At 35.3% G+C, this 24,482-nt stretch overlaps 1 protein-coding gene across 1 annotated transcript in view; it reads left to right on the top strand.

Annotated features, from left to right (window-relative positions):
• Positions 1-24,482, top strand: part of Ythdc2 (YTH domain containing 2) — a 62,914-nt gene that overhangs the window by 19,742 nt on the left and 18,690 nt on the right. The window contains exons 11-24 of the mRNA XM_040741850.1: positions 3,839-3,965; positions 4,202-4,267; positions 5,968-6,146; positions 6,360-6,456; positions 6,538-6,625; positions 6,716-6,796; positions 9,069-9,151; positions 13,245-13,350; positions 14,895-15,014; positions 15,288-15,560; positions 17,594-17,720; positions 19,198-19,403; positions 19,694-19,889; positions 24,227-24,336. Coding sequence (XP_040597784.1) covers positions 3,839-3,965; positions 4,202-4,267; positions 5,968-6,146; positions 6,360-6,456; positions 6,538-6,625; positions 6,716-6,796; positions 9,069-9,151; positions 13,245-13,350; positions 14,895-15,014; positions 15,288-15,560; positions 17,594-17,720; positions 19,198-19,403; positions 19,694-19,889; positions 24,227-24,336 — 1,859 coding nt within the window. The remainder of the gene's footprint in view (positions 1-3,838; positions 3,966-4,201; positions 4,268-5,967; positions 6,147-6,359; positions 6,457-6,537; positions 6,626-6,715; positions 6,797-9,068; positions 9,152-13,244; positions 13,351-14,894; positions 15,015-15,287; positions 15,561-17,593; positions 17,721-19,197; positions 19,404-19,693; positions 19,890-24,226; positions 24,337-24,482) is intronic.

The raw sequence follows: 24,482 nt of genomic DNA, 5'->3' as shown, positions 1-24,482 counted from the left end.
AGGTTCTGATCTACATACACTTACATACTTGATTTCATGTGATATACCTTCACTAATGAGTTACCTGTTGTACTAGCTGACTTTCATGGATAGTGACAGCCAGGCATGTTTATAGTTCTGTAGGCCTCTGGTCATCAGGCAGAATGGTCATAGGAAAACAGCACTAGGGAGTCTTTAGAAGTCACATATTCTTACCTCATTACTTAAACCCTTAGCACTGTTACTGTTATGATTATTGACCATTTGTTTTTTAACATTTTCTTCAGCTTCTATGTTTCGACTTGGAGTTTTTTTCTTTTTTCACTCTATTAATTGTAAGCTGAATAAAACCCCTTCTTCCCCTACATTTCCTGTTTGTCAGTATATCATAGCAACAGAACTAAAGCTATAACAGTGGCTTTAAGCATCCATTTTAAATGACCCCTAATTAAAAAAAATTTTTTTAATGATGTCTCGTGACTTTGGTCAGTGTGTTCTGTTTTCCTTAGAGGGATCAGATTAATGTATACAAAATTCCCACTGACCTACTTTTCCCTTGCTTCCGATTATACTGTGAAGGGGAAAAACTCCTTTCCATGACTGGATCTGTGGTGGCTTTAAATGTGAAATGTTCCCTGTAGGCCCATGCATTTCAACACTTGGTTCCCGCTGGTGGCTGTGCTTGAGACAGTGGAAGCTTTAGGAGGCAGAACTTGCTGGAGGGGGCTTTTATAGCCCAGCCCTGCCTCCTGTAGTGCTGCTTTCTGATCTGTAAAGTGTGAGCAAGTGGTCTCATCTCATGCTCCTGCCACCACACCCATCAATCACTGCCGCTGTCATGGTCTCACCTCCAGGATGCACTATAAACTCACAAGCCTTGAACCAGGGTAAACCTCTGTTCCCTTAACTGGCTCCTTGTCAGGCACTGCATCATAGCAAGTGAAAAGTAGCTGACTCAGAGCCTTCTGCTGCCTTCGCAATCTTATTTCCCACCACTCTTCTTTTTGTCCCCTGTTCTTTAGCCACATGAGTTGCCTTTCTTGTTAATATTTACTACATTTTATGTAGTGTGTTTGTGTATGCATTTGGGGGCACACATGCCCTGGGTTATGTGTGAAGGTCAAAAACGACTTGCAGGAGTTGGTTCTTTCCTTCCTCCATGTGACTTGTAGGGATGGAACTTAGTTATCAGTTCAGGCCAGGTGGGCAATTGTCTTTCCCTGCTAATCTGTTGCTGCACCTGATTTCCTTGTATGTACTGAACCATTCCTGTCTTTCAGCTTTTAATTTTTTTAGTTTTACCTGGAATCCTGACTTCAGAATCTGACAATGGCCTCATTCATCTAGGCCTCTGGTTAGTTATTGCCTCTCATAGAGGCCTTTTCTGATAAGTAAATAAATAAACTGTACCCTTTTCTTACTATTTTGTTATTTTTTAATTGATTTTGATCATTTGTCATTTATTGCTGCTTCTGCTGCTGCTGTTCACTGCCCATCTTACACTGGAATGCAAGTATTGTAAGGGCAGAAGCCTTGTCTGTTTTACTCCTCTCTGGGTTCATGATAGGTGATCAAATATTTGTTCAATGATCCTACCTTTAAGCATTTTTACCAGAAGGTCATGTCTAATGTGGAAGGTGACAGGAAGCTTCTTGCCTCTCTCTTTCCTTTCGCCTCTTTTCTTGTGTATGTGTGTTTGCTTATTGGAGAGGATCTGGCTTTCTAACCCATGCTGGCTTTACACTCAGCACCTTCCTGCCTTAGCTTCCTAAGTTCTGGAATTAAATATGGACATACCACACCTTGCAGCATCCTTACCTGAGGGTGTTTTTTTCAATTGTCTGTTAATGTGTTGAGTCAACATGTTTCTCACATATATACATTCTGTCTTTTTCTGCTTCTGGTGTGATAAGAGATTTAGTTTATGTCTAACAGACTTTATATATTGTGAAGACAGTTTTTCCTTTTATGCTTTTTTTCACCCGACCATACTTGCTTTATTTCACCACCTTTTCTTTGTTGTTTGTTTTCTAACATGACATGCCATCTAGTCCTTTAGTTCCACCACTTTTGGATATATTTTAGTTTGTGAACCCTTTCAAGAAGTTAGCAGGGGCTGGGGATAAAGAACCTTGCTGTAAACCTGGAGGATGTGAGTTTGATCCTGAGCCCACAAGGAGAGAACTGAATCCTCCCATGTTATCCTCTGACCTTCATACTGATGCCATGTCATGTGTTCCTCAATAAATAAGTGAATAAATTTAAATGCCTAGTCTCTGGTTCTGAGCTTATAAGTGTCTCTTTTTAAAATGACTATTTTTTGTTTTGTTTTGTTTTGTTTTGTTTTCAAGACAGGGTTTCTCTGTATTGCTTTGGAGCCTGTCCTGGAACTCACTCTGTAGACCATGTCGGCCTCTAACTGACAGAGATCTGCCTGCCTCTGCCTCCGGAGTGCTGGGATTAAAGGCGTGGGCCACCAATGCCTGGCTACTATTTTTTCTTAAATAATTTATTTTTATTTATGTGCAATGGCGTTTTGCCTGATGTATGTCTATGTGTGAGAGTGTCAGATCTTGGAGTTACAGACAGTTGTGAGCTGCCATGTGGGTGCTGGGAATTGAACTATGGTCCTCTGGAAGAGCAGTCAGTACTCTTAACCGCTGAGCCATCTCTCTAGCCCCTAATATTACTATTTTTACTATTGCTGGTATATCACTCTGTCTACTACAGTCTTGCTGATTCATATTGTTTCTGAAAATTTTAGTTCATGTCTTAAACATGGAAATTCATTATATTTACTTCTGTTTTGTATTTGTTGTTTTGCATTATTTTAAGTGTAAAGAATTCCTTTTATTACTCAAGGATTTCATCTTCTAAGTAGATTTGTCCTGCTGTTTTAAAAACAATTTTTAAAAACTTCTGTTCCTTATGTTATGAGCTTTCTTGGTTTACTAATTTAGTGAGGCTGGGTCAACTATTGTGGTAGCAGAATTTTTAATATTTAGGTATGGTTATTAAGTCATAATCCTGTACATCTGCTAGTCAACAGAGCTCTTCATAAAAATGATCTTTTAGGATTTCTTATTCATTGTAGATGTTTTTGGCCTCTATTGATATACATTTTTAAAGTTCACCATGTTTCTAAAATTTATTTGGGGGAGTAATATTTTGTTTTGAAGCAGACATAATTTTTGATGCTGTTTTCTAGGATTTTTTCCATTATTCATTCTGCATAATTTAGTAGTCTTATATGAAAATTTATAGATTTAAAACCTGCTTTAAACTATCAATAAAGTATTTTAAATACTTAACTATGACTCTTGACTGTCTTCCTTGGTTTCTCTGTTGATTACTAGGTAATTTTGATAATGGTCATCCAAGTGTGTAGTGTTTATCTCTGAGTTTTTATTTCTTTGAGTTCAGCATTACAGTGTCTTCTGTCATGTGAAGAAAAATTTCAAGAACTTTCCTTGAAGTTTTAAAACACTTATAGCTAGTTATTGCTGAAAAATTAATTTTTAAATTATGTATTTTGTTACTGAGTGAAATGGCAACATGCAGATTTTAAAAAATCATTAAAAATTCTGCAACCCAATAGCTTTCTTTTTTCCTTAATTATAGAAGTAAACCTTATACAATTTCTTCTTATCCCTCCAAAGATAGTCTTTATTCTACCCTGTTTGTGCAAGAACATCTTGGATCTTTTTGTGAATGGGATAGTTAAAGATTATATAATATTGCTGTCATTTAGAATGAAGGAACAAGTCCCAGGTTAGTTATGCTAGTTCTACTGCTTAACTGAAACAATGAAGGTCTTTAAAATTTGGACACTTAACATTTCATCTTTTTCTTCTTTTAGTTGATTATAGGCATAGTGAGACCAGTGCAACAGCTCTGATGGTTGCTGCGGGACGGGGTTTTACAAGCCAAGTAGAACAGTTAATTAGTATGGGAGCCAATGTCCACAGTAAAGCATCAAATGGCTGGTAATTTTAGATCATATCCATTCTTTGTATGTCATGATATAGTTGTACATACCTTTTAAAAATTCTTATGATTACCCCTGTTTTAAAATCTTATATAATAATTGCTAGTACATCTCTAATGAGTAAATTAATAATTTTGAATGACTAGTTATGTAATTTTGAAAAATTTGTAATTTGAAAATTTATAATTTCAAATTTATAAATTATTCCTCAGTTTGATATATTTAATTTTACAGGATGGCTTTAGATTGGGCTAAGCACTTTGGACAAACTGAAATTGTGGATCTTCTAGAATCTTACAGGTAAAACCTTAGTAATTATAAAATAGTTTTCTTCAGATTGTTAATAAGACACATTGTATTATGTTTACCTTATTTAGCAATTTTGAAAACTTGGAAGGGTGCAATTTTGAAAACTTAAATGTGGTATGTTGAGATGGGAGATGGCTCAGTTAGTAATGTGGTCACTGGTAAGAATGAGGACCTGACTTTGAGCATTAGAACCCTTACAAGGGTTCCTTACAAGGAAGCCATATATATTGAAGTTTTATTATGTTTGCTAGATTACTGAAACTATTAGTTAAGTCTTACGTTTTTAAACAAAAATGTGTTCATTTACTTGTTGACTTGAAGCAATAAAACAGTTTGAAACAAAACTGGAGATTCAAAATCCTTCACTTAAAAAGTGTTATATTTCTCCTATTGGAAACAATCTCGTTTGTTTGCTTTTCCCCTTTGGTGGGCCCTTGAGTGCTGCACTGCAGAAAACTGGGCAGAATTGAACTTCCTAGAAGTCTCAGCAATAATTTTTAATGATAGCTATTGTTAATATTTTTATACATATACTGAAGGAGTAAATTATTTCAGTCATTTATCCTGATTTTGACTTTAGAAAAACCACATAAGCAATATGCTTTTAAGTATAGAATTATACATAGAGGTATTATTGTTATCAGCATCATTGTTTATAATACTTAGCAATTATAAATAATCTATTAGGAAAAATATAAATAATACTTTTGTAAAATAAAGTTTTATTGAAATATTGCATATGCAACATGACTCACATTTGAGCACATTATTTTAATGTTCATAGTGTCATCACGATCAATATTAGGACATTTTTTATCCCATACAAAAAATGGTGCCCATCAGCATTTACTTCCTTTTTCATTTAACTCTCCCGGTTCTTAGGCTAGCTATTACTTTATTACCTCTTTCTGTAGCTTTGCCTATTCTGGGCATTTTATGTTATAGTGCCATAGGATATATAGTCTTTTGTAACTTTCTTTTTTCTTTTATTTATTTCAAAGTTCATCTGTTTTATTTCCAACCAATACTCCCTTCTGTTGTTGTGGCACAGTTTATTCATTTGTCAGTTTGTCAATGTTTGGGTTATTTTCACCCTTGGCTATTATGAATATGAACATAGATCTTTAAATTGACAGTAATATAGTTATCTAACTGTCTGTCTGTCCACCCATTTATCTGCTTATCTATCTACCCATCCATCCACTTCCAGTTCTCTTCCATCTGGACCTAGGAGTAGAATTGCTAGGGGATGAAGGAAACACTGTTTATCCTTTAGAGAACTGCCACAGTGTCCCAAGATTGCTGTGCAAGTTTGCATTCATTCCAGGAATGGTCACCATCCCTATCACCTAACTGTGCTTTTGACTTTGATTGTGGAGTAGTACCATTGTGGTTTTGATATGTATTTCCTTAGTGACAGATGATGCTAAGTATTTTGATGTATTTATAAGTTGTTAGTGGATTTTTTGGTAAAGTGTCTTTACCAAAGACACTTTTGGTTTTGTCTCACGAAATTTATCACTTTTCAAATTTTAACTTTAAAAAGATGCTTCTAACCAACACAAAAGTTAGCTGTAGATTATACATTAAGGGATACTTTCCTTAGGACATATTGGAAATTTAGAGGAAATAAACACTTAGTCTTTAAGTGTTCCTCTTTCTAATAGAAACTGATTTGGTATTTTTCTTAGTGCTTCATTAGAATTTGGAAATCTAGATGAAAGTTCTTTGGTTCAAACAAACGGAAATGACCTCAGTGCAGAAGACAGAGAGCTGTTGAAAGCGTATCATCATAGTTTTGATGATGAAAAAGTTGACTTGGATTTGATCATGCATCTTCTATACAATATCTGCCATAGCTGTGATGCTGGTAAGTACTGTCTGAAAGAATTGGAGTAAACTTTGTTGAAAAATTAGTGTTTAGTTGTCAGATTTTTCTGTAATTCAATTGATACTAAAGTGTGAGTAGTAGTTCTTTTATCATGTACCAATGTGTGAAATCATATCATATTATTTTTTGTAATCAGTTTTGTTGATTGTGTCTGATTTCACAAGATTAAATACTAAAAATATTTTCTCCAAGGTGCAATATTAATTTTTCTGCCTGGATATGATGAAATTGTTGGTTTGAGAGATCGTATCCTGTTTGATGACAAGCGATTTGCTGACAATACACATAGGTAAATTATAAAACTTTGTACTTGCTGCTTAAGCTAGCAGACAGGTTCTATAGTTCATTTTCTCTTTTCAATTATAAACAGATATCAAGTCTTTATGCTTCATTCAAATATGCAGACATCTGATCAAAAGAAGGTACTAAAAAATCCACCTGCAGGTGTTCGAAAAATAGTAAGCATCATAAAGATCTTTTATGTTCTATTTTTATTATTCATTGATCTATTTTCATTTTATTAATCATAAAATAACATTCCATTGCAGATTCTTTCTACCAATATTGCTGAAACAAGCATCACTGTCAATGATGTTGTCTTTGTTATTGATTCTGGTAAAGTAAAAGAGGTATGTCTGAATAAGCTATATATGTACCAAATGAGGAAGATTAAGTTCCATTCCAAAAGCTCCTATAATAGAAGATGTCATTTTAGTTGCAAATTTCTTTATAGATGAATTTAGCACAATAACTTTTGTTTTACTAAACTGTTCTACCTTATATTTAGTATGTGGAATATATTTTGGTGTTCCAACAAATTAGACAAGAAGATTCACTTCTATTTACTAACTAGTAGTAAGAAAGTAAAGAGTTTAAATAATGCACAATAAACACTTGTCACATTGTGGCAATTTGATTACACATTGTATGTTTTCCTCACCACAATGCAAATTACTACCTGGCTTTGTGCAAAAAAAGATTTTTTTCTTACTCTTTTACCTACTGTCCATTGATGCTTTCATACAACTGTAGCCTTTCATAAATTGCAGCAGAGACCACAAAGCATAAGCTATTTACTACTCGGCCCTTTGCAAAACTTTTTTTCTTTGACAAATGAGTGATAGCATTGTTTCCTTTTAGTATCAACATGATAATAATTCCCAGTGCCATTAACGTTTGGTAGATAAAATGATAAAGGTAATTGTTTTCTTAAGAAAGAAATGATAAAATTGATATAAGTAATTTTTAGTGTGAAAACTCATGTTTTCAATGTAATTTTAGGATTATCGTACAGAGAAAGAAATTATTATAGGTTTTGATCAAATTCATCATAGAAAAAGGATAAACTGTTTCTGCTCTAATAGTGTTACTAAAACTAAGTGATGAACCTTTAAATATCAAGCTTTTCTAGATGTGCTGTATACCTGTCCTGGGGACACTGAGACAGGAGGATCAGAATTTCACGGCTAGCTTGGGTTGCATAGCGAGAACCTGTTTCAAAAAGGAAAAAAGCAAAAAGTGCAGATTTATTGCTCTTAAATTATTTAAGGCTGAATGGAGTAGGTTTTGAGTATTTTAGAAATTAATTCTTTCAAGTATTATCAAATCATGACTTAAAGCAAAGTGATAGTATCAGAAGTTATTATACATAAGAAACTAACAAATAAGATAAAAATTATAAGCTAAGCAGCATACTGTCTAAAATTTCTTGATCACACCTATTAGAGAATATATTTATAAGTGCTCTATGTAATTAATTTTACGCAAGACAAAGCAAGGACACTGAATGCTTGAAGTATGTGTTCTTAGAAATGTATTTAAAACCATTTCTCCTACAACAGATTGCCACTTTAGGCCGTTTGAAGAAGTCTGGTGTTAGTAATGGCTGTATTTTTCTATGAGACATTCAGGAAAGGTTAATTTCTTGGTAACTTAGCAGGATGTTAAGTAGCAAGGGCTAAAAATACTTTACTTTGAGGTGTTTAATTTGGTAATTGTTACTCTCTTCCAGAGCTTTACTCCTTGAGAAATATTACGGGAAAAGTTTTTTTTGTCTAGTCATTACTAGTTCTTAGAATGATGTGAATGTGATAGAAATAATTACCAGAGAATCCTATTTTTGCATTGTATACTGTGTGGTTTTTTTTTAAATAATAATTTTTACTTTTTGACAGGGCAATAGCGTCGTTCCCTCTCTTTTCTCCTTCTGCTCCTTTGTTTCTCCCTTGCTATTTAAAAATCCATGGCCTCTTTTTCTTTGTTATTTATTTATATACATTACTAAATATATAAATTCAGCCTGCTCAGTGTGTATAATGTAACGTGTACCCAGTTGATCTCAGGGCTGACCACTTGATATTGGGTAACTAACTGGAGTATTTTACTTGAGAAAGACTATTTCTCCTGCTCTTAGCATCCCCAGCTGCCTGTAGTTCTTTGTCTAGGGTTGAAGCCCTGCAAGCTTTGCCTCTCCCATGTTAGGAAGTCCATTGGTATCACCCTTTCTCTGGTCATGTCAAGGCACCATATTCATGTCATGATAGAGTTTGGTGTCTTCTGAGAATCAGTTGTTATTAAACTGTAGGAGAGAACTGCAGACAGCTCCACAAAGGACAGTGTTAATAACCAACAAATCTGAGTTTTTGAGAATCATTTTCTTCAGCAGAGGAGGGGTGGATGGGGTGGGGAGAAGAGGTGAGGAGATTGGGAAGACGGGAGGGAAGGGAAACTTTGGTTAGGATTTAAAAATAGGAAAATTAAAAAAATAAGTAAAAACAAACAAAAAAGAATCAGTTTCTTTCAATGAATCAAGAGGGAGATTTTGGCATATTATGTTGATAATATCTATTTCCTCTTTAGTACCAATCATGTTTTAACATAAACATGATTTATGTATTACAGAAATCCTTTGATGCACTAAATTTTGTTACAATGTTAAAAATGGTATGGATTTCCAAAGCTAGTGCCATACAGCGGAAAGGCAGGTAATGTACATTTTATGTTATAATTAAATGCATAATATATATTCATTTAATTGCCTGTGTCACAGTAATATTATCATATGTGTTATATATTTATAGTATATTCTTTCTTTTATATATTAGTTTCACATTAGTCTTAATTTTATACTGTCTTTGCCAAGCAAACTGTTTTGGTACTTTAAGATAATTAACTAAAAGGATTTAAATTACACTTATTTATTGTGTGTGTGTGTGTCGGCGTGTGTGTGTGTGTGTGTGTGTGTGTGTGTGTAGTGGGGAGGCTATGGCACATATGTGCCATTCAAAGGATACCTTTCAAGAATTGGTTTTCCCCTTCTACCATGTACTTCCTGAGAATAGAACTAAGGTTTTGGGCTTAGTGACAAGTGCCTTTAACCCCTGGACCATCTCACTCTCCTTTCTTGGGGTCCTTTTTTAAAAGTTAAATTTAGGCTATTTTGCAAGCCCTCATAAGACCAAATCCCGGCATGGAGGGAGAGGAAGGGAGTTAAGCACATCGTCTTGTGTTAGCTTCTTGGAGAGGGAGAGACAGAGTTGTAGCTTCTGGTAAGTTGACCATGTGTTGGTGAAAGATGAGACATCTGAGACTATTTGGACAGCACAAATTGGTCTTGAAGTTTTTTAAACAAGGTTGGGTAGTCAGGGAAGTGGGTATGGATCTGGGAACATTGGATGTGTGTGTGTGTGTGTGTGTGTGTGTGTGTGTGTGTGTGTGTGTGTGTGTGTGTGTGTGTGGTGTGTGTGTGGGTATGGACCTGGGAACATTGGATATATATGTGTGTGTGTGTGTGTGTGTGTGTATTTGTGTGTGTGTAGTCAAAACAAATGAAACTCCTAAGGAACTAATAAAATTTAAAACAAAAATTGAAACTGTATTATAATTCATGCTGATAAAAAACATTTCAATGAAGCAAAAATTCTGAACATTTAAAATATAGGTCAAAGGGATAATTTCTTTAGTATACAAATAAAATCCTTATAATCAAAATACTTCTAGTAAAGGTCAAAGTAGTTTATCCAAATAAAGAGTGTACATTAGAGTGTCCTGCTAATGCATTGTTTCACATACTGTCCTTGAGCTCGATCCTTTTTTCTCTGTCTCCCAGCTGCTACCATTACAAGAGTGGACATGTAATTGTGCTAAACATTTCACTATTGATGGAGACTACCCAGTTCCCAGATCTTTTGTTACAATATTGCAAAGAACAGTCTCAAAAACATTTTTACCTCATATATATCAAAATAAATGCAAATTAAGGAACTACTGTTATTTTTCTTATCAGTCTGAGACTAATGAACTTGTTTTTATAGAATTTAGAACATAAAGGCAAAATATTGGCTCAGATATTTTTCTAATGGGAATGTATATTGGTATGAGTTCTTCAGAGGCTAAATTAAAAATGTTTCTAAGTCTCTGTTTTACTATGCAATCCAAGCCTTACAATGTATCTTAATTTTACTTATTACTTGTAGGTGAAGATGTTTTTGAGATTGTTCTTCCAACATTATAATTAAAGATCTGGGAACTTGGTAGTATCCATTAATAGTGAACTTTTCAGGCATAATTACATGGTCTCTCCTGCAATGACAGCAGCTGGGAGATAGAGATAAAAAGATTGCTAGCTCAAGGACAAACTGAGCTATGTAGTGTGTCCTGACTCAGAAATACCAAAAGAAAAGATAACTTGTATACGAAAGGCTTTAACGCCATAGAGTCAGACACTGTTATAATTATGCCAGGCTGTTCTCTTTATAACAAAATGTTCTTGATACATTGAGCTGATTTATATTAGTTGTATATTGTTATAGGTCATAAATCAGAGTAAACCTCATTGTTGTGTTTTCCATGCATATCAGTTGGTAGCCTTTGTTGTAAAGTATTGGGTTAAGAGTAAGGACTGAGTAGAGTAGGTTAATTTTAAGATGAAATAAACGCTATAATCCCTGTTGAAGTGTGAGTCCTACTATTTGCTTTAACTGGGTTATGGTTTTAGAGGAGTGAGTAATTTAAGAAAGGAAAGAAGGAGAGGGATACTATTTCAGTCCAGATACACGGCGCAGGGCCTAGGCCCTCCCCCAAATGATGTGACAGATTTTGATGATGCCCCCATAGAAGGCCTCACTGTCCGTGGGGAGTGGGTGAGGGGTAGGTTGGGGGGTTAGTAGAGAGGATGGGAGTGAGAGGGAATGGGGGATTGATATGTAAAATGATTGTTTCTAAATAAAAATAATTTTTAAAAATTAAAAAAAAGGAAAAAGAGAAACCATGGAAAGTACTTCTGAGAGGTTAAGAAACAGAACTGTGGGACAAAATGAGCAGGAAGGTTGTTTATATAGTTTAGTTTGGAAGAAGATGGTGAAAACTAGGCTGAAAGTTTGGAACAAGTCCTTAAGGACCGTTTTATTTTTCTCTCTTTTTAAAGAAGTGTGTGCATGCCTGTTGCGTAGGTGCCTGTGGAGGCCAGAAGGGCTGACCTCCTGGAGCTGGAGTTATATGGGAGAACGTGGGTCCTGTACACAATCAGTATTCACTCAGCTGCTGAGCCATCTTTCCAACCCTCATGCTCTTAAAAAAGGTGGTGTTATGGTTATAGCATCCTTTTCAGCTCTTTGGAGAAAGGGCTCATTAATACTTTCACTTCCATAAGAGACAGACATTGTTGTAGTGGGGTGAAAACACACACACACACGCACACGCACGCACACACACGCACACACACGCACACACACAGAGGGGGGTAAAGGGAGGGAGGGAGGGAGGAAGAGAGAGAGAATAAAAAGTTGAAGTTACCTAGGATTCTGAGAGAGAGAGAGAGAGAGAGAGAGAGAGAGAGAGAGTGTTCTGTTTTAGAAAATGACATTGCTGCTGCTGCTGCTGGCAGATAGAGAAGTTGGTATGGGTTCTTCTGTTGAAAAGAATTAGCTTTTGGTTATCTTGAGATTTAGTTGACTAGAAAATCTAGGTAGAACTGTAGAAATTTCTGAAGTGTAGGCCTATAAATAATTACCATCAGGAAATTTAGGATGGATGGAAGTTGAAGCTAGAGGACAGTTAAGATCACTCAGATGATGATAGTGTATGAAAACCAGAGGACTGTGGTCCAGCCTTAGAGAGACATCAGCATTTAAGGTGTGAGCAAAGGATAAAAATTCCAGAGGCGGCTGATTGGATAGGAAATTGGAAGGTAATTGATGAAGAAAGGAGTGGTCTAGAGCCTGTATGGGTCTGAGCAAGGTCCTCTGCATATATATGTTATGGTTGTATAGCTTGGTATTCTGTGGGGCTCCTAACAGTGCGAGTGGGAGCTATCTCTGATGCTTTTGCCTGTGCTTGGGACCCTTTTCCTCCTACTGGGTCGCCTCTGCCAGCCTTGTTAGGAGGGTTGTGCCTAGCCTTGTTGTTATTTGTTATGATATGTTTGGTTGGGAAACCTGCTCTTTTTTTTTTTTTTGTGGAAATGGAGGAGGAGAGGAGAGGTCTGGTGGGGGGCAAGGACTGGGAGGAATGGAGGTAGGGGGAACTCGCTCCCCGCCTCCCTCCCTCTTTATCGATTTTGGGTTATGAGTGCCATAAGGTTGGACATATCTCTGTCATTCATCCTGGACATTAGCTATTTCCCTGATAAGAAGAATTAAGAGGAGACTATGTCATATTTTCTGATACTTTCCAAGAAACTGTATGACATTGTGATGAATGCAGTCTATGTGTTATAATTTGTACAACTCTAATCAATGGGACTGAGCATAGAGCTTAATGACATTTCATTGAAATTGATTAAATTTTAATTACTAAACATTCATGCTTTGAATTTCACTTGATTTCGAATTTATGTTACTAATTTTGATTTTTTTAGCTACAACTGTAGAAGGTATTGTTTTTTAATCTAGCTCTATAAAATGATAACGTTGAGCCCCAGAGCACAAAATGTCTTCTAAAAGTATTTGAAGAGGATGAAAAGGATTAGAACTCAGATGTCTTGATCTTGATTAGTTTTTCGGCTTCTACATCATATTAGTCTATCGTTCCATTATTGTTTTCCTTATCTGAGTCTGAATTTTGTGTTTTATTTTTAAGAGCTGGACGATGTAGACCTGGAATTTGTTTCCGTCTGTTTAGTAGACTCCGATTTCAGAACATGCTGGAATTTCAGACGCCAGAGCTCTTGAGAATGCCATTGCAGGTAGACCTACAGCTATAAGGCTTTGTCTGTGGGTGAGGGGACAGCTGACATTTCAGTTTCTACAGACTGGGCTTGAATTAGTCACTTTTCAAAATAAAATCTTAAGTTAAATTTTATGAAGGGGGATATATCCATAAAAAAGACTTTTCCTTATACAAATCTTAATAAACCTTCAGATATTAAAGTTACAGGCATACTTTTTAATTATGAAGCGCTCTCTGTGTGTGTGTGTGTGTGTGTGTGTGTGTGTTTAATTGTAGCATTTTATTTCAAATACATAGTATGAATTTTGGAAATTCTGGATAGGAATTATTTAATTTTCAAATTATTTAAGTTGTAACAAGTAATGCCAACATCAGTGTAGGATGCTGATAATTTTGAAAGTGCATTCACTGAGATTTCCAAACTTTTATTATTTTTCTTTGAGTTTTCTAACTTCATGCAAAACTGCTAGAAGAAAATCAGTTTGATTCTGTATTTTAAAAGATTTACTTACTTTATTTTTACTTTATATGCATGTTTGTGTGTTTGTGTATAAGCATGCCTACTACCTGATGTGAGTGCTAGGAACATGACCTTTGACACTGCAATGCGTCAAGGGCTCTTAACACAGCACCATCTCTCCAGTCCCCCCCCCACTTCGATTCTTTAGTCTCTTAGCTAGATGCTTGCTTCCAATCATTCAAGGGATATAGAATCATGTTTTTGATATCCATATCCTATGACGATTTCCTATTCCCAGTGTCTTTGCAAGATTTTCTGTTCCTTTTATATATAACTAAAAATTCTTAGAACCTAAATTACTAAATAAACTCTTCAGGTGTTTCCAATCCCCCATCCTCATGTTTCTTCTCATACCAGATTTAGTGGGGTTTTTCAAGTTACATTTATTTCTTTTCTGTATAACTTTTGCTTTACTGTGCTAACCCATTTCCAAATTCCTTTATTTCTTTTATGGTAAATTTCTACTCCTAGTCTTTACATCTTAGTGTAGGTGTTGCTTCTTTTAGGAAACTCTTTGACTTCTGCTCTTGATGGAACTTGATTATAATTTATCCCAGCCCCCACCCTCAATGGCACCTAGTATCCTTCATAGCACTTATCACAATTATAATTAAGTAACTTGCTAAATTGTGTAAGGTCTGTTTTTCCCTTCTGTAAACTTCAAAAGAGCAGGTACTGTCCTCTCTTTCTCTGACTTGTGGCATAGTGCCTGCCTGTTAGTTGACTATTTGTTGAATGGAAAAAGATGATAGAATGAAGTGAGCATAATAGGAGGAAGATGACTTACTGTTTGGGTAGTGACTCTTAAGTTTTATGGGTAAAAGCTATATGAGAAAATACTGCTAGAGGGAGCAGTGGTCATTTTGATATACGTTGATTGAGAGTGTTACAAGCCTGTTTGATTGAAGATGTTCCTCCTATTCCTTTGACTCTGAGACTTTGCTAGACTGAGACTGGGAAACCATCCTCATGGTTTCTTTAAAATAGAAGTCAGTACTAGATTTTTACTTTCTTCAATCTTTTGCTCTTGTGGTTTACAGGAGCTTTGTTTACATACTAAACTGTTGGCCCCAGTTAATTGTACCATTGCTGACTTCCTTATGAAAGCTCCTGAACCGCCTCCAGCCTTAATTGTAAGAAATGCTGTTCAGATGCTTAAGGTTGGTATTTTAATTATTTTACTTGTTTTTATCTTCAATGGGAAATTAAAGCTAAATGAGCATATATGTTTAGTGATTTTATTCTTTTAAAACTGTTAATTGAAGAGTACTTTAATTTATGATAGTAGATATAGTTCTTATATATATTTAATAAAATATATTTTTATGCAATGTGACAGCAAAAGAATTATTTGCATTATTTTATACTTAGTGAGTTTTTAGTTTAAGTATCATTTTGGGTTATGCCAATTTTTTTTTTCTCCTTTTACTTAGACAATAGATGCAATGGATGCGTGGGAAGATCTGACTGAGCTTGGGTATCATTTGGCTGATTTGCCAGTAGAACCACATCTTGGAAAAATGGTCCTGTGTGCTGTTGTCTTAAAATGTCTGGACCCCATCCTTACAATTGCCTGCACTCTAGCTTATCGTGACCCTTTTGTACTGCCTACCCAGGCCTCTCAAAAACGGGCGGCTATGCTTTGTAGGAAACGCTTCACTGCAGGGACTTTCAGTGACCACATGGCACTGCTCAGAGCATTCCAGGTACCGTTACTTTTGCTTATTGCTAAACATGCTGCATTCAATACATTCTGCGCTAGTAAAAATTAAATAAAAAACTACATAACATTCTGTTAATTTTGTTTTACTCAGGAAGCCACATTTTATCTATTTATATTTAAGATTTATTTATTTTTATGTGTTTTCCCTGCATGTATGTGTGTGCATTATGTGTGTACCTGGTATCTGTGAACATCAGAAGAAGGGTTGATTCCCTGGAACTAGAGTTACAGAGTACTATGAACCACCGTGTCAGTGCTTAAAACTGAACCTGTGTCCTCTACAAGAGCAACAAATGCTCTTAACTACTGAGGTGTCTCTCTAGTCTCAGAGGTCACATTTTATCAATAGAGCAGAAGTAGATAGGGAAAAGACCATGAGCCATAATCCTACATAAAGAACTACAGGCAAATAAGAAATACTGAGGTGGGAGAAATATTCTTCCCTAGGGAAGAACATACTAATTGATTATAGTACCAAATTGTCATCCCTGAAAACACACATACAAGTAACATTATACAGACAGACAGAGCAGGTAATATTTATGAATGCATATATGCATGTAGAATTTGAAAGAGAGCAAGAAGAGTAGTATGGGAGAGTTTGGGGGACAAAAAGGAACAAAAGAAGTGATGTAACTGTATTATAATATCAAAAAAAGAAAAATATTTTAAAAAAACTGATTGCTCCTTATAGTTTAACATGACCAATTTATCTCTATTTTGTTACCATTATTTACTCCTAATTAGACTGTATATGTGTATATATGTATATATGAATGACTTGACCGAGAAATACTCTAAAATTATTTAGGATGTCTGTGTGCTATGTAGAGGGAAGATATAGAACAAAGATTGGAAGAATATTATCTTCAATTTAGTTTTTGTAAAATTCTTATTTTTACAGTATTTTTTTTTTCCTTTTGCACTCAGGGCACCATTCCAATAATTTAATTTTAAAAATAGTGAGATATTGAGTAAAGAAAATGGTAAGATTGAAGTAGCCTCTGAAAAGAGAAATGCAATGTAATTTAGCAATTCAATTATGTAGGGAAGGATATATTATTTCTTACAAATATCTTTAATTCTTTAAATTTCTTGACTAGAGGTTGTGCCTCTTTCTATAGTCTTACATTTCTCAGTGGAAAGCACTCATTCAGGTATTCAATATTTTTTCAACATATGTAATTTAAATAATTACAAGCTCCTTTATGATTATTATTGGATGATGGATTGTTCAATTCAGATATCAGTATATGTTATACTATCTTATATATTAAGTAATAGTCTGGAGGAGAATCCCTGCATTGTGTTCTTTCTAGCTCTTTGAAAAGGTGATGAGATAGGATGCAGCTTTCTTTTAATTATGTTCTAAGTCAGGATAGCATATTTTCAAAGGCCAGATTTATATGTTTTATCTATGTATGATTTTTAGAAATTCCCCTTTAAAAAACATTTTATTTATCTTATGTATGTGGGTGCTCTATCTGCTTGTATAACTTTATGATAGAAGAGGGCATCAAATCCCACTAAAGATGATTCTGGGCTATCAGTGGTTGCTGGGAATTGAACTCAGGACCTCTGGAAGAGCAGTCAGTGCTCTCAACCACTGAGCCATCTTTCCAGGCCTCAAAATCCCACTTTCTATTTCCAGTCTGTTGAGAGAGTAACACAGGGGTTGTTGTTATTATTGCTATTACTATTATTAGGAATTTCAGAATTCTAGATCTAAAAGCATTTTAATGGAAAATATAACTGGAAAGCCTCTCACTTAAGTGTAATAAAACTGGCTACCTATACCAGCTAAAAACTATGCCTATAAGGATAATTCTTACAGAGTTGGTCATTTGAGCCACTTGATGTTCAGTTCTACAAGTCTAATTTGATTATAGAATCTTAGACGTTTTATAAATTATCAGAATAATACTTGACCTTCAGTGATTGATATAGTGGCATTACTTTGTTACCTCACTAAAGCGTAATTGGTAAATACATCTTGTACATATACTGTTTTTGCAGGCATGGCAGAAAGCACGAAGTGATGGCTGGGAGCGAGCCTTTTGTGAAAAGAATTTTCTCTCACAAGCCACGATGGAAATTATTATAGGCATGAGAACACAGTTGCTTGGTCAGCTTAGAGCATCAGGTAAGGTTTCCTGTGTAGAACACCTGCTTATCCTTCATGATTCTGGACTTAAAGTGATGCCAGTTTCTGTGGTTTGTATATCATAATATGTGTCTGTATTCTTGAGCTGATGTGTACTCTTCTCTATCTTCTGGACTTTTGCTTACTGATGAAATAAAACATTACACAGGCTGTAGTAGTAAACTATATGGACATAGTATGTAAACCCTTTTGATATTGTTGATAGTGAGCAATTTATATTTTTTGTTAAAGATCAATTTAGGTTTAATGTTATTTTTACTTTTGCCTGTACCAACCAGAAATTACTTAACTCTATAGAATAGGAATTACAAGAATTTAAGTAGATTGATATGGCCAACAGTGTGTATAGTTGTAGAACACTGAAATGGTTGATAACAACTTGAAGGTACTGCATTCTTTTTTGAGAAGATTCTAATGTTACTGTTTTCTATGAGAATTATTCCTTTGAAGGTATTTTTTGTTGTTAGTTTTGTTTTTTGTTTTTTCTTAATAACATTGTTAACTAAAGTGATAGTCAATAGTATCAGAATCTGGATTACAGTTAGCTGAAGTATTCAAGGAAACTGGAGAATTGAGAATTTAGGTTTGTTTTAAATATGGGGAATTAGGAAGGATTTTTGAAATTTAAACATATATAGCGTTTGTACTTAACTATATGTCTACATTTGATGAAAGCATACAAGTAAAAAGAATGGTTTGGTTTTCAAGTTGTGAACTTGGAGAATGTTTCTAATAGAACTGTCTTAGTTTGGTTTCTTTTGCTGTGATAAAGACCATGATCAAAAGCAATTTGGGGACTTATTTCAGTTTACAGTTGTTAATCACCAAAGGAAGTCAGGTAGGAACTAAATATAAGCTATGGAAGAATGTTGCTGACTGACTTGTTCTTCATTGCTTGCTTAGCTTTCCTTCATACAACATCCAGGATTACCTGCCAGGGCTGGCACTGCCTACAGTGGGCTGGCCTCTTCTGGGCCAATCAGCAATCAAGAAAATGCCAGCAAACTTGCCTACAGGCCAGTCTGATGGGGGCATGTTCTCAGTTGAGGTTCCCTCCTCTTAGATGACTAGCTTTTGTTAGGTTGAGAAAAAACTAGCCAACACAACAACTGATGAATGAACTTAATGAAGAATGTGCATATACAGCCAGGCATAATAGCTATCCACTGACATCCCAAATGTTCAGGAGGTTGAAACAGGAGAATCAATTGAGGGCCAGTTGGAATTACATAATGAGATCTTGTCCCAGTAAATACTGTACTTAATCTAGCCTGAACACGTCTAAACTTTGCTCCATTAGCTTTATACTTCACACTTGTTAGAATGAATTGTGTTAATCATGGAGTTGGATATTGTTAAATTTATAGGAGGTGACAGTTCTTGTCATCAGATATACACAAATTTTAAAGTGCCTTTTGCAAAACAGAAGAATGGTGTGCTCTTTTTGTCTATCCAGGTTTTGTTAGAGCACGAGGTGGTGGTGATATTCGAGATGTTAACACAAACTCCGAGAACTGGGCCGTTGTTAAAGCTGCATTGGTAGCAGGCATGTATCCTAATTTAGTCCATGTGGACAGAGAGAATGTAGTATTGACAGGGCCAAAGGAAAAAAAAGTACGATTTCATCCCACTTCAGTTCTCAGCCAGCCTCAGTACAAAAAGGTAAAACATTTTTAATGCTCTTAGACCTTGTGGTGAATCAAATTTAGATAGTTGAAGATAAAAAATATTCCAGCTATCTCTGTTTTAGAAAATTAATTTGCAAAATATGTGTAATGAAACGTTAAATACTAGAAATTGCAGAGGTAACATTGGAAAAGTAGTGAAGAATCTGATAAACCAGAAGAGCAATGGCTTGCTTTAATTTTTGAATACCATTGTACATCATCTGTTTTACTAAAAACTTAAAAGTATTGCCAATAAATTAACACTTTTTTTAACTATCTTAATAGATTCCTCCAGCCAATGGTCAGGCTGCAGCAATTCAGGCATTGCCCACAGATTGGCTTATTTATGATGAAATGACCAGAGCCCATAGAATTGCTAATATCAGGTGTTGTTCAGCAGTGACATCCGTTACTGTTGTGGTGTTTTGTGGACCAGCAAGGCTGGCCAGTAATGCTCTTCAGGAACCTTCATCCTTTAGAGGTGAGTATAGTATAAAGAAGTAAAATATATTTGAAATAAACTAATAACATAAAAAAACTTGTGTGGTTTATAACATGAGACAGAAAATACTGAGTTATATTTGATATGGTATAATGAGATAGTTAGGGAGTACTAAGATATAGTTGATAATGTGAGACAAGTAGGAAATACTTGTAAGATATACATACCACTTTTGTTGAAATTGACTTTCTTTTTTATTTAAATAATTTTATATTTTTAAGGTTTATTAACTTATTATGTATACAACATTCTGCCTGCATGTATTCCTGCATACCAGAAGAAGGCAACAAATCTCATTATAGATGGTTGTGAGCCACCATGTAGTTGGTGGAAATTAATCTCAGGACCTCTGGAAGAGCAGTCAGTGCTCTTAACTTTTGAGCCATCTCTCCAGCCCCGAAATTGACTTTCAATTAACACATTGTTGGTTTATTTTTATTAATCCTACTGATGATAAGATGCTTGCTTTCTGCTTCAGTGTAAATGATGATATAAATAAAGATAATATTTAAAAATAACTGATATTCTTATCCTTATATAAGTACTTTTTAATATTATGCTTTTTCTACTTACATATTTTAATGATTTTTAGTGCTATTTTTTGTACCTTCCCAGGCTTCTGGTTATAGTAGGTTGCTGATAATGATGCCCATTTTTATTTATTTTGTGTCTTGGTGGGCCATAAGAATGCAAAAATATGCAAGTTTTGGGGACTGTCAGAAGATGGCATAGGTGTTCACTCTGCCTAGTAATTTGAGGCAGGCTCTCTCTCCCTGAGCCTGAGGCTTATGCTTTCTCAGCTAGGCTGGAAGCCACCAAGGAAGGCCCTGTGATTCTCTTGTGTGTGACTAGAACACCTGACATCTTATATGTGTGCTGGCATCCTAACTTTGTCATTGTGATGGTGCATCAAACATTCTTTTTTTCCTAAATTTTTTATTTTTAATTTCATTTTACATTCCAACCACAGTTCTCCCTCCCACACCTCCTCCAGCCCCTCTTGCCTCCCCCCACCCCTTCTTACCTCCCCTCCCAGCCCAGCCCCAGTCCACTCCTCCTCATGTGTAAGGGTTCCCATGAGGAGTCAACATAGTCTGGCACAATAGTTTGGGGTAGGGCCAGTCCCCTCTCCCATGCGTTAATGTTGAGCATGGCATCCCACCATAGGGAGTGGGCTCCAACAAGCTAGCTCATGTACCAGGTTTGTACTGTGGTCCTACTGCCTACAGCTGTCTCTCCAGCCCCTGCTGCTAGGAGTAGATTAAACCTAGAAGCTATGTAGGTTGAAAGTCAAGAGGTCTTTTTATATATGCTTAAGGCGGAGATGTTTAGGACACCCTAAGTGAAGTGTTTTTAGAAGGCATTTGGCTATCTGTATCTCTTGGAGTTCAGAAAAGAGAGAATGGGAAGTAGACATTTCAGAAATGAAATCTTTCATTTTTAGATAGCATTCTAAATACTAGCACCTAAGGATAACAACTGCAAGAAAAGAGTCATTTACTCTGGATGGCCTGGGTATAAGGAAGAGCCATAAATAACATTTACATGTTTTTATCAAGTTATTACTTGATAAATTTTAAGCCAAGGAAATTATTAAATGAATGAAATGTCAATGAACCCAAACTCCTGCCATAGCAACTCTCTTAGTAGTTACCTGCCATGATTTTTTTGTGTGTGTTTGTTTGTTTGAAGTTTTTTGAAATAGTATCTCATTGTGTAGTCCTGACAAGAACACACTGTGTTAACCAGACTGGCCTTGAACTTAAAATTGTCCTGCTGCTTCTGCTACCCAAGGACTGGAATTACAAGGGTATATGCTACCACACCGGATCTCTCACTATGAAACTCAATCTCCTCTGAGCCAATCATGTCACTGAAACTATTCTTGACAAGACCATTGATACATGCCATATTGCCAAACCCAACTTACAATTTTTAGTTTATATATTTCCATTCAAAGTAATAGTTAGCAGAGCCAACCATTTCCTTCTTAAAACATCTTTACTTTCAGTATGTTCTTCCTCTTCTCTAAAAACATTCTCATACCTTTAACTTATTTACAATCTGGTAGCTCTTGTGAAAAGAATAGTGTAAACACATCTCTACAGAAGAATGCATGGAACATTCGGGTATGTGCATACGGTTAGTATAGTTGGGCATATACTAATTCTATAGTAGCTTTTGAACTGCCACCATACTGATTTCTCAATGTAGTTTTAATTTGCATTTCTCTGATGGCTTGGTATTGAACATGTTTAAAACTGTTTAGTGCTTGTTTGTGTTGCTTCTTTTGAAAACTTTGTTTAGATTATTGACCAATATTGATTGGCAGGAGTATTTTGTTTAATTTTTGCAGTTTTTTCTTCTTTTTTATTATTATTTATTTTTAAGTTTAAATTTAGATTAGAAACAAGGTTGCTTCACAAGTCAGTTCCAGGTCCCTCTCCCTATCCCTCCCCTCCTCCCATGCCCTCCCCCCAACTCCCCCCGTTATCCCCTCTTTTCCCCAGGGAGGGTGAGTCCCTCCATGGGGGTGTCCATAATCTGTCATTTCATACAGGGCAGGGCCTAGACCCTCCCCCAAGAGTTCAGGGTGAGAGTGCATCTCACATTGTTGGATGGGAGTCCAAAGTCCGTGTGTATACTCAGGATGAGTACTGATCTACTGCCCAAGGCTCAATAGATCACCTAGGCCTCCGGTAACCCCTTTTGAAGGCTGTCTGTTAATACTGATAATTTGTTTTGCCATGAAGAAGCTTTACTTTTATGTAATCATATTTGTCAGTTGCTGAGGCTTTTTTTCTGTGTTGTGGGGTTTCTGTCCAGGAATTGGCAAATGTCTTGACTTGTTTTCCTTGTGGTTTTTCTTTGTTAAACATTCTAAGTGTTTTTTGTTGTTGTTGTTGTTGTTGTTTTGTTTTGCTTAAGTTGATTTTTGTTCAGAATGAGAGATACATATCTAATTTCATTCTGCAAGTAGATAACCAAGTTTTGTAAGTAAAATTTGTTGCAAAGGCTTTCTGTTTTCCAGTGGTTTTTGGTAGTTGTAACCTTTGTCAAAAGTTAGGTGACCAGAATTGTTTGGGTTTATCTCTGTTCCATTCCATAGGTCAATTGCTAGAGGTCTGTCTTTGTGAGTAAATGCTGTCGCTATCATTATGGCTCCATAGTATAATGTGAGGTTGAATGGGGTTGAGATTTCTGCTGTGCTCTTTTTGCTTAAAGCTTCTTTTGTGTCCATAGTTTTTTGTGTTTCTATATGAATTTTAGTATATTTTTCTTTAGTTTTGTGAAGAATATCCTTGAGAGTTTGATAGAGACTGCACTGAAATCTGTAGATTGCTTTTAATAGTAGAGGGATTTTCACAGTATTAATCTTGCCAACCTAGGAATATGGCTATATAGCTTTAAAGATATTAGCCTTTTTCTATCTCACTTTAAGTTGTTTGAATCGCTGTATATTCAGATTGATTAATCTTATACTACGTACTTTCAGAGGTGAGGAAATGTAATTTTTCCATTGCTATTATGAATATTCTTTTTATTTTCTGTTATTTGATTTTTTTGTAATTTGATTTTTCTCAAGGAGGTAGATTTGATTTAATTTATTCCCCCTCCACATTGGGGAGTGTTTCTCCCCTATCCACATCACTTATTAAATAGTACTTGTGTATCATTTTCTTTAATGCTTAAAGATGCCTATTAAATTTGGAATCTTTATGAAAGCTCTGTATATATTTTTATCTTTCCTTAATGTGACTATTAATTAATTATATTCTGTAATTACACTGGACACTCATTTAGTATTTTTGTTTACCAATAATTCATTATCTGTTAATGAAGGACTGTAACTCTTTGCTGCTTTAATATTACTAAAGTTATCTTTGATAATTATCCCAGTTTTTAAAATTTGCTTGTTGTCTTCTTGTACTCCTTTCTGAATTCAACAGCTCTTTTTTTTTACGTTTTTTTTTTCAAGAAGTTCAGTCTATTTTATTAAACAGTGCTGTATATTAGGTTTAGTAGTACACTCTTGGTAACTTTTGTAAAGATTGGGCATATTTCTAGAGTCTGTTCTTTTCTTTCACTATGGGTTCTGGACGTCAAACAACATGTCAAGCCTGTGGAGCACTGAGCCATCTTATTGGCCCTTATTTTATGTATTTAGAGTAAGTTTACAATCTGATTAGATGAACTTACTAAATGGATTGCTACACTGTAAAAAGGAGCTTTGCGTATAAGAATATCTGTTTCACCGCTCTGCTATTTTATAGGAAGGTAGAGTGATTAACGTTTTTTCCTGTGTGTTGTAACAGCGGATGGCATTCCCAATGACAGTAGTGACAGTGAGATGGAGGACAGAGCTACTGCTAATTTGGCTGCTTTGAAACTTGATGAGTGGCTTAATTTCAAACTAGAGCCAGAGGTAAGTTGCATTTTAATATGACATCATTTTTTAGTTACTATGAATTATAAAATAGCATGTTAAAATTTTTATCTTCAATATTGACCCCATAATATTAGAAAATACCTATGGCTTGTTTTTCAGTTTTCATAGAGTCCTCATACATT

This window comes from Mesocricetus auratus, unplaced genomic scaffold (assembly GCF_017639785.1).
Source record: "Mesocricetus auratus isolate SY011 unplaced genomic scaffold, BCM_Maur_2.0 Super-Scaffold_6730, whole genome shotgun sequence".
NCBI lineage: Eukaryota > Metazoa > Chordata > Mammalia > Rodentia > Cricetidae > Mesocricetus > Mesocricetus auratus.
This window is presented reverse-complemented; position numbering and strand designations above follow the sequence as displayed.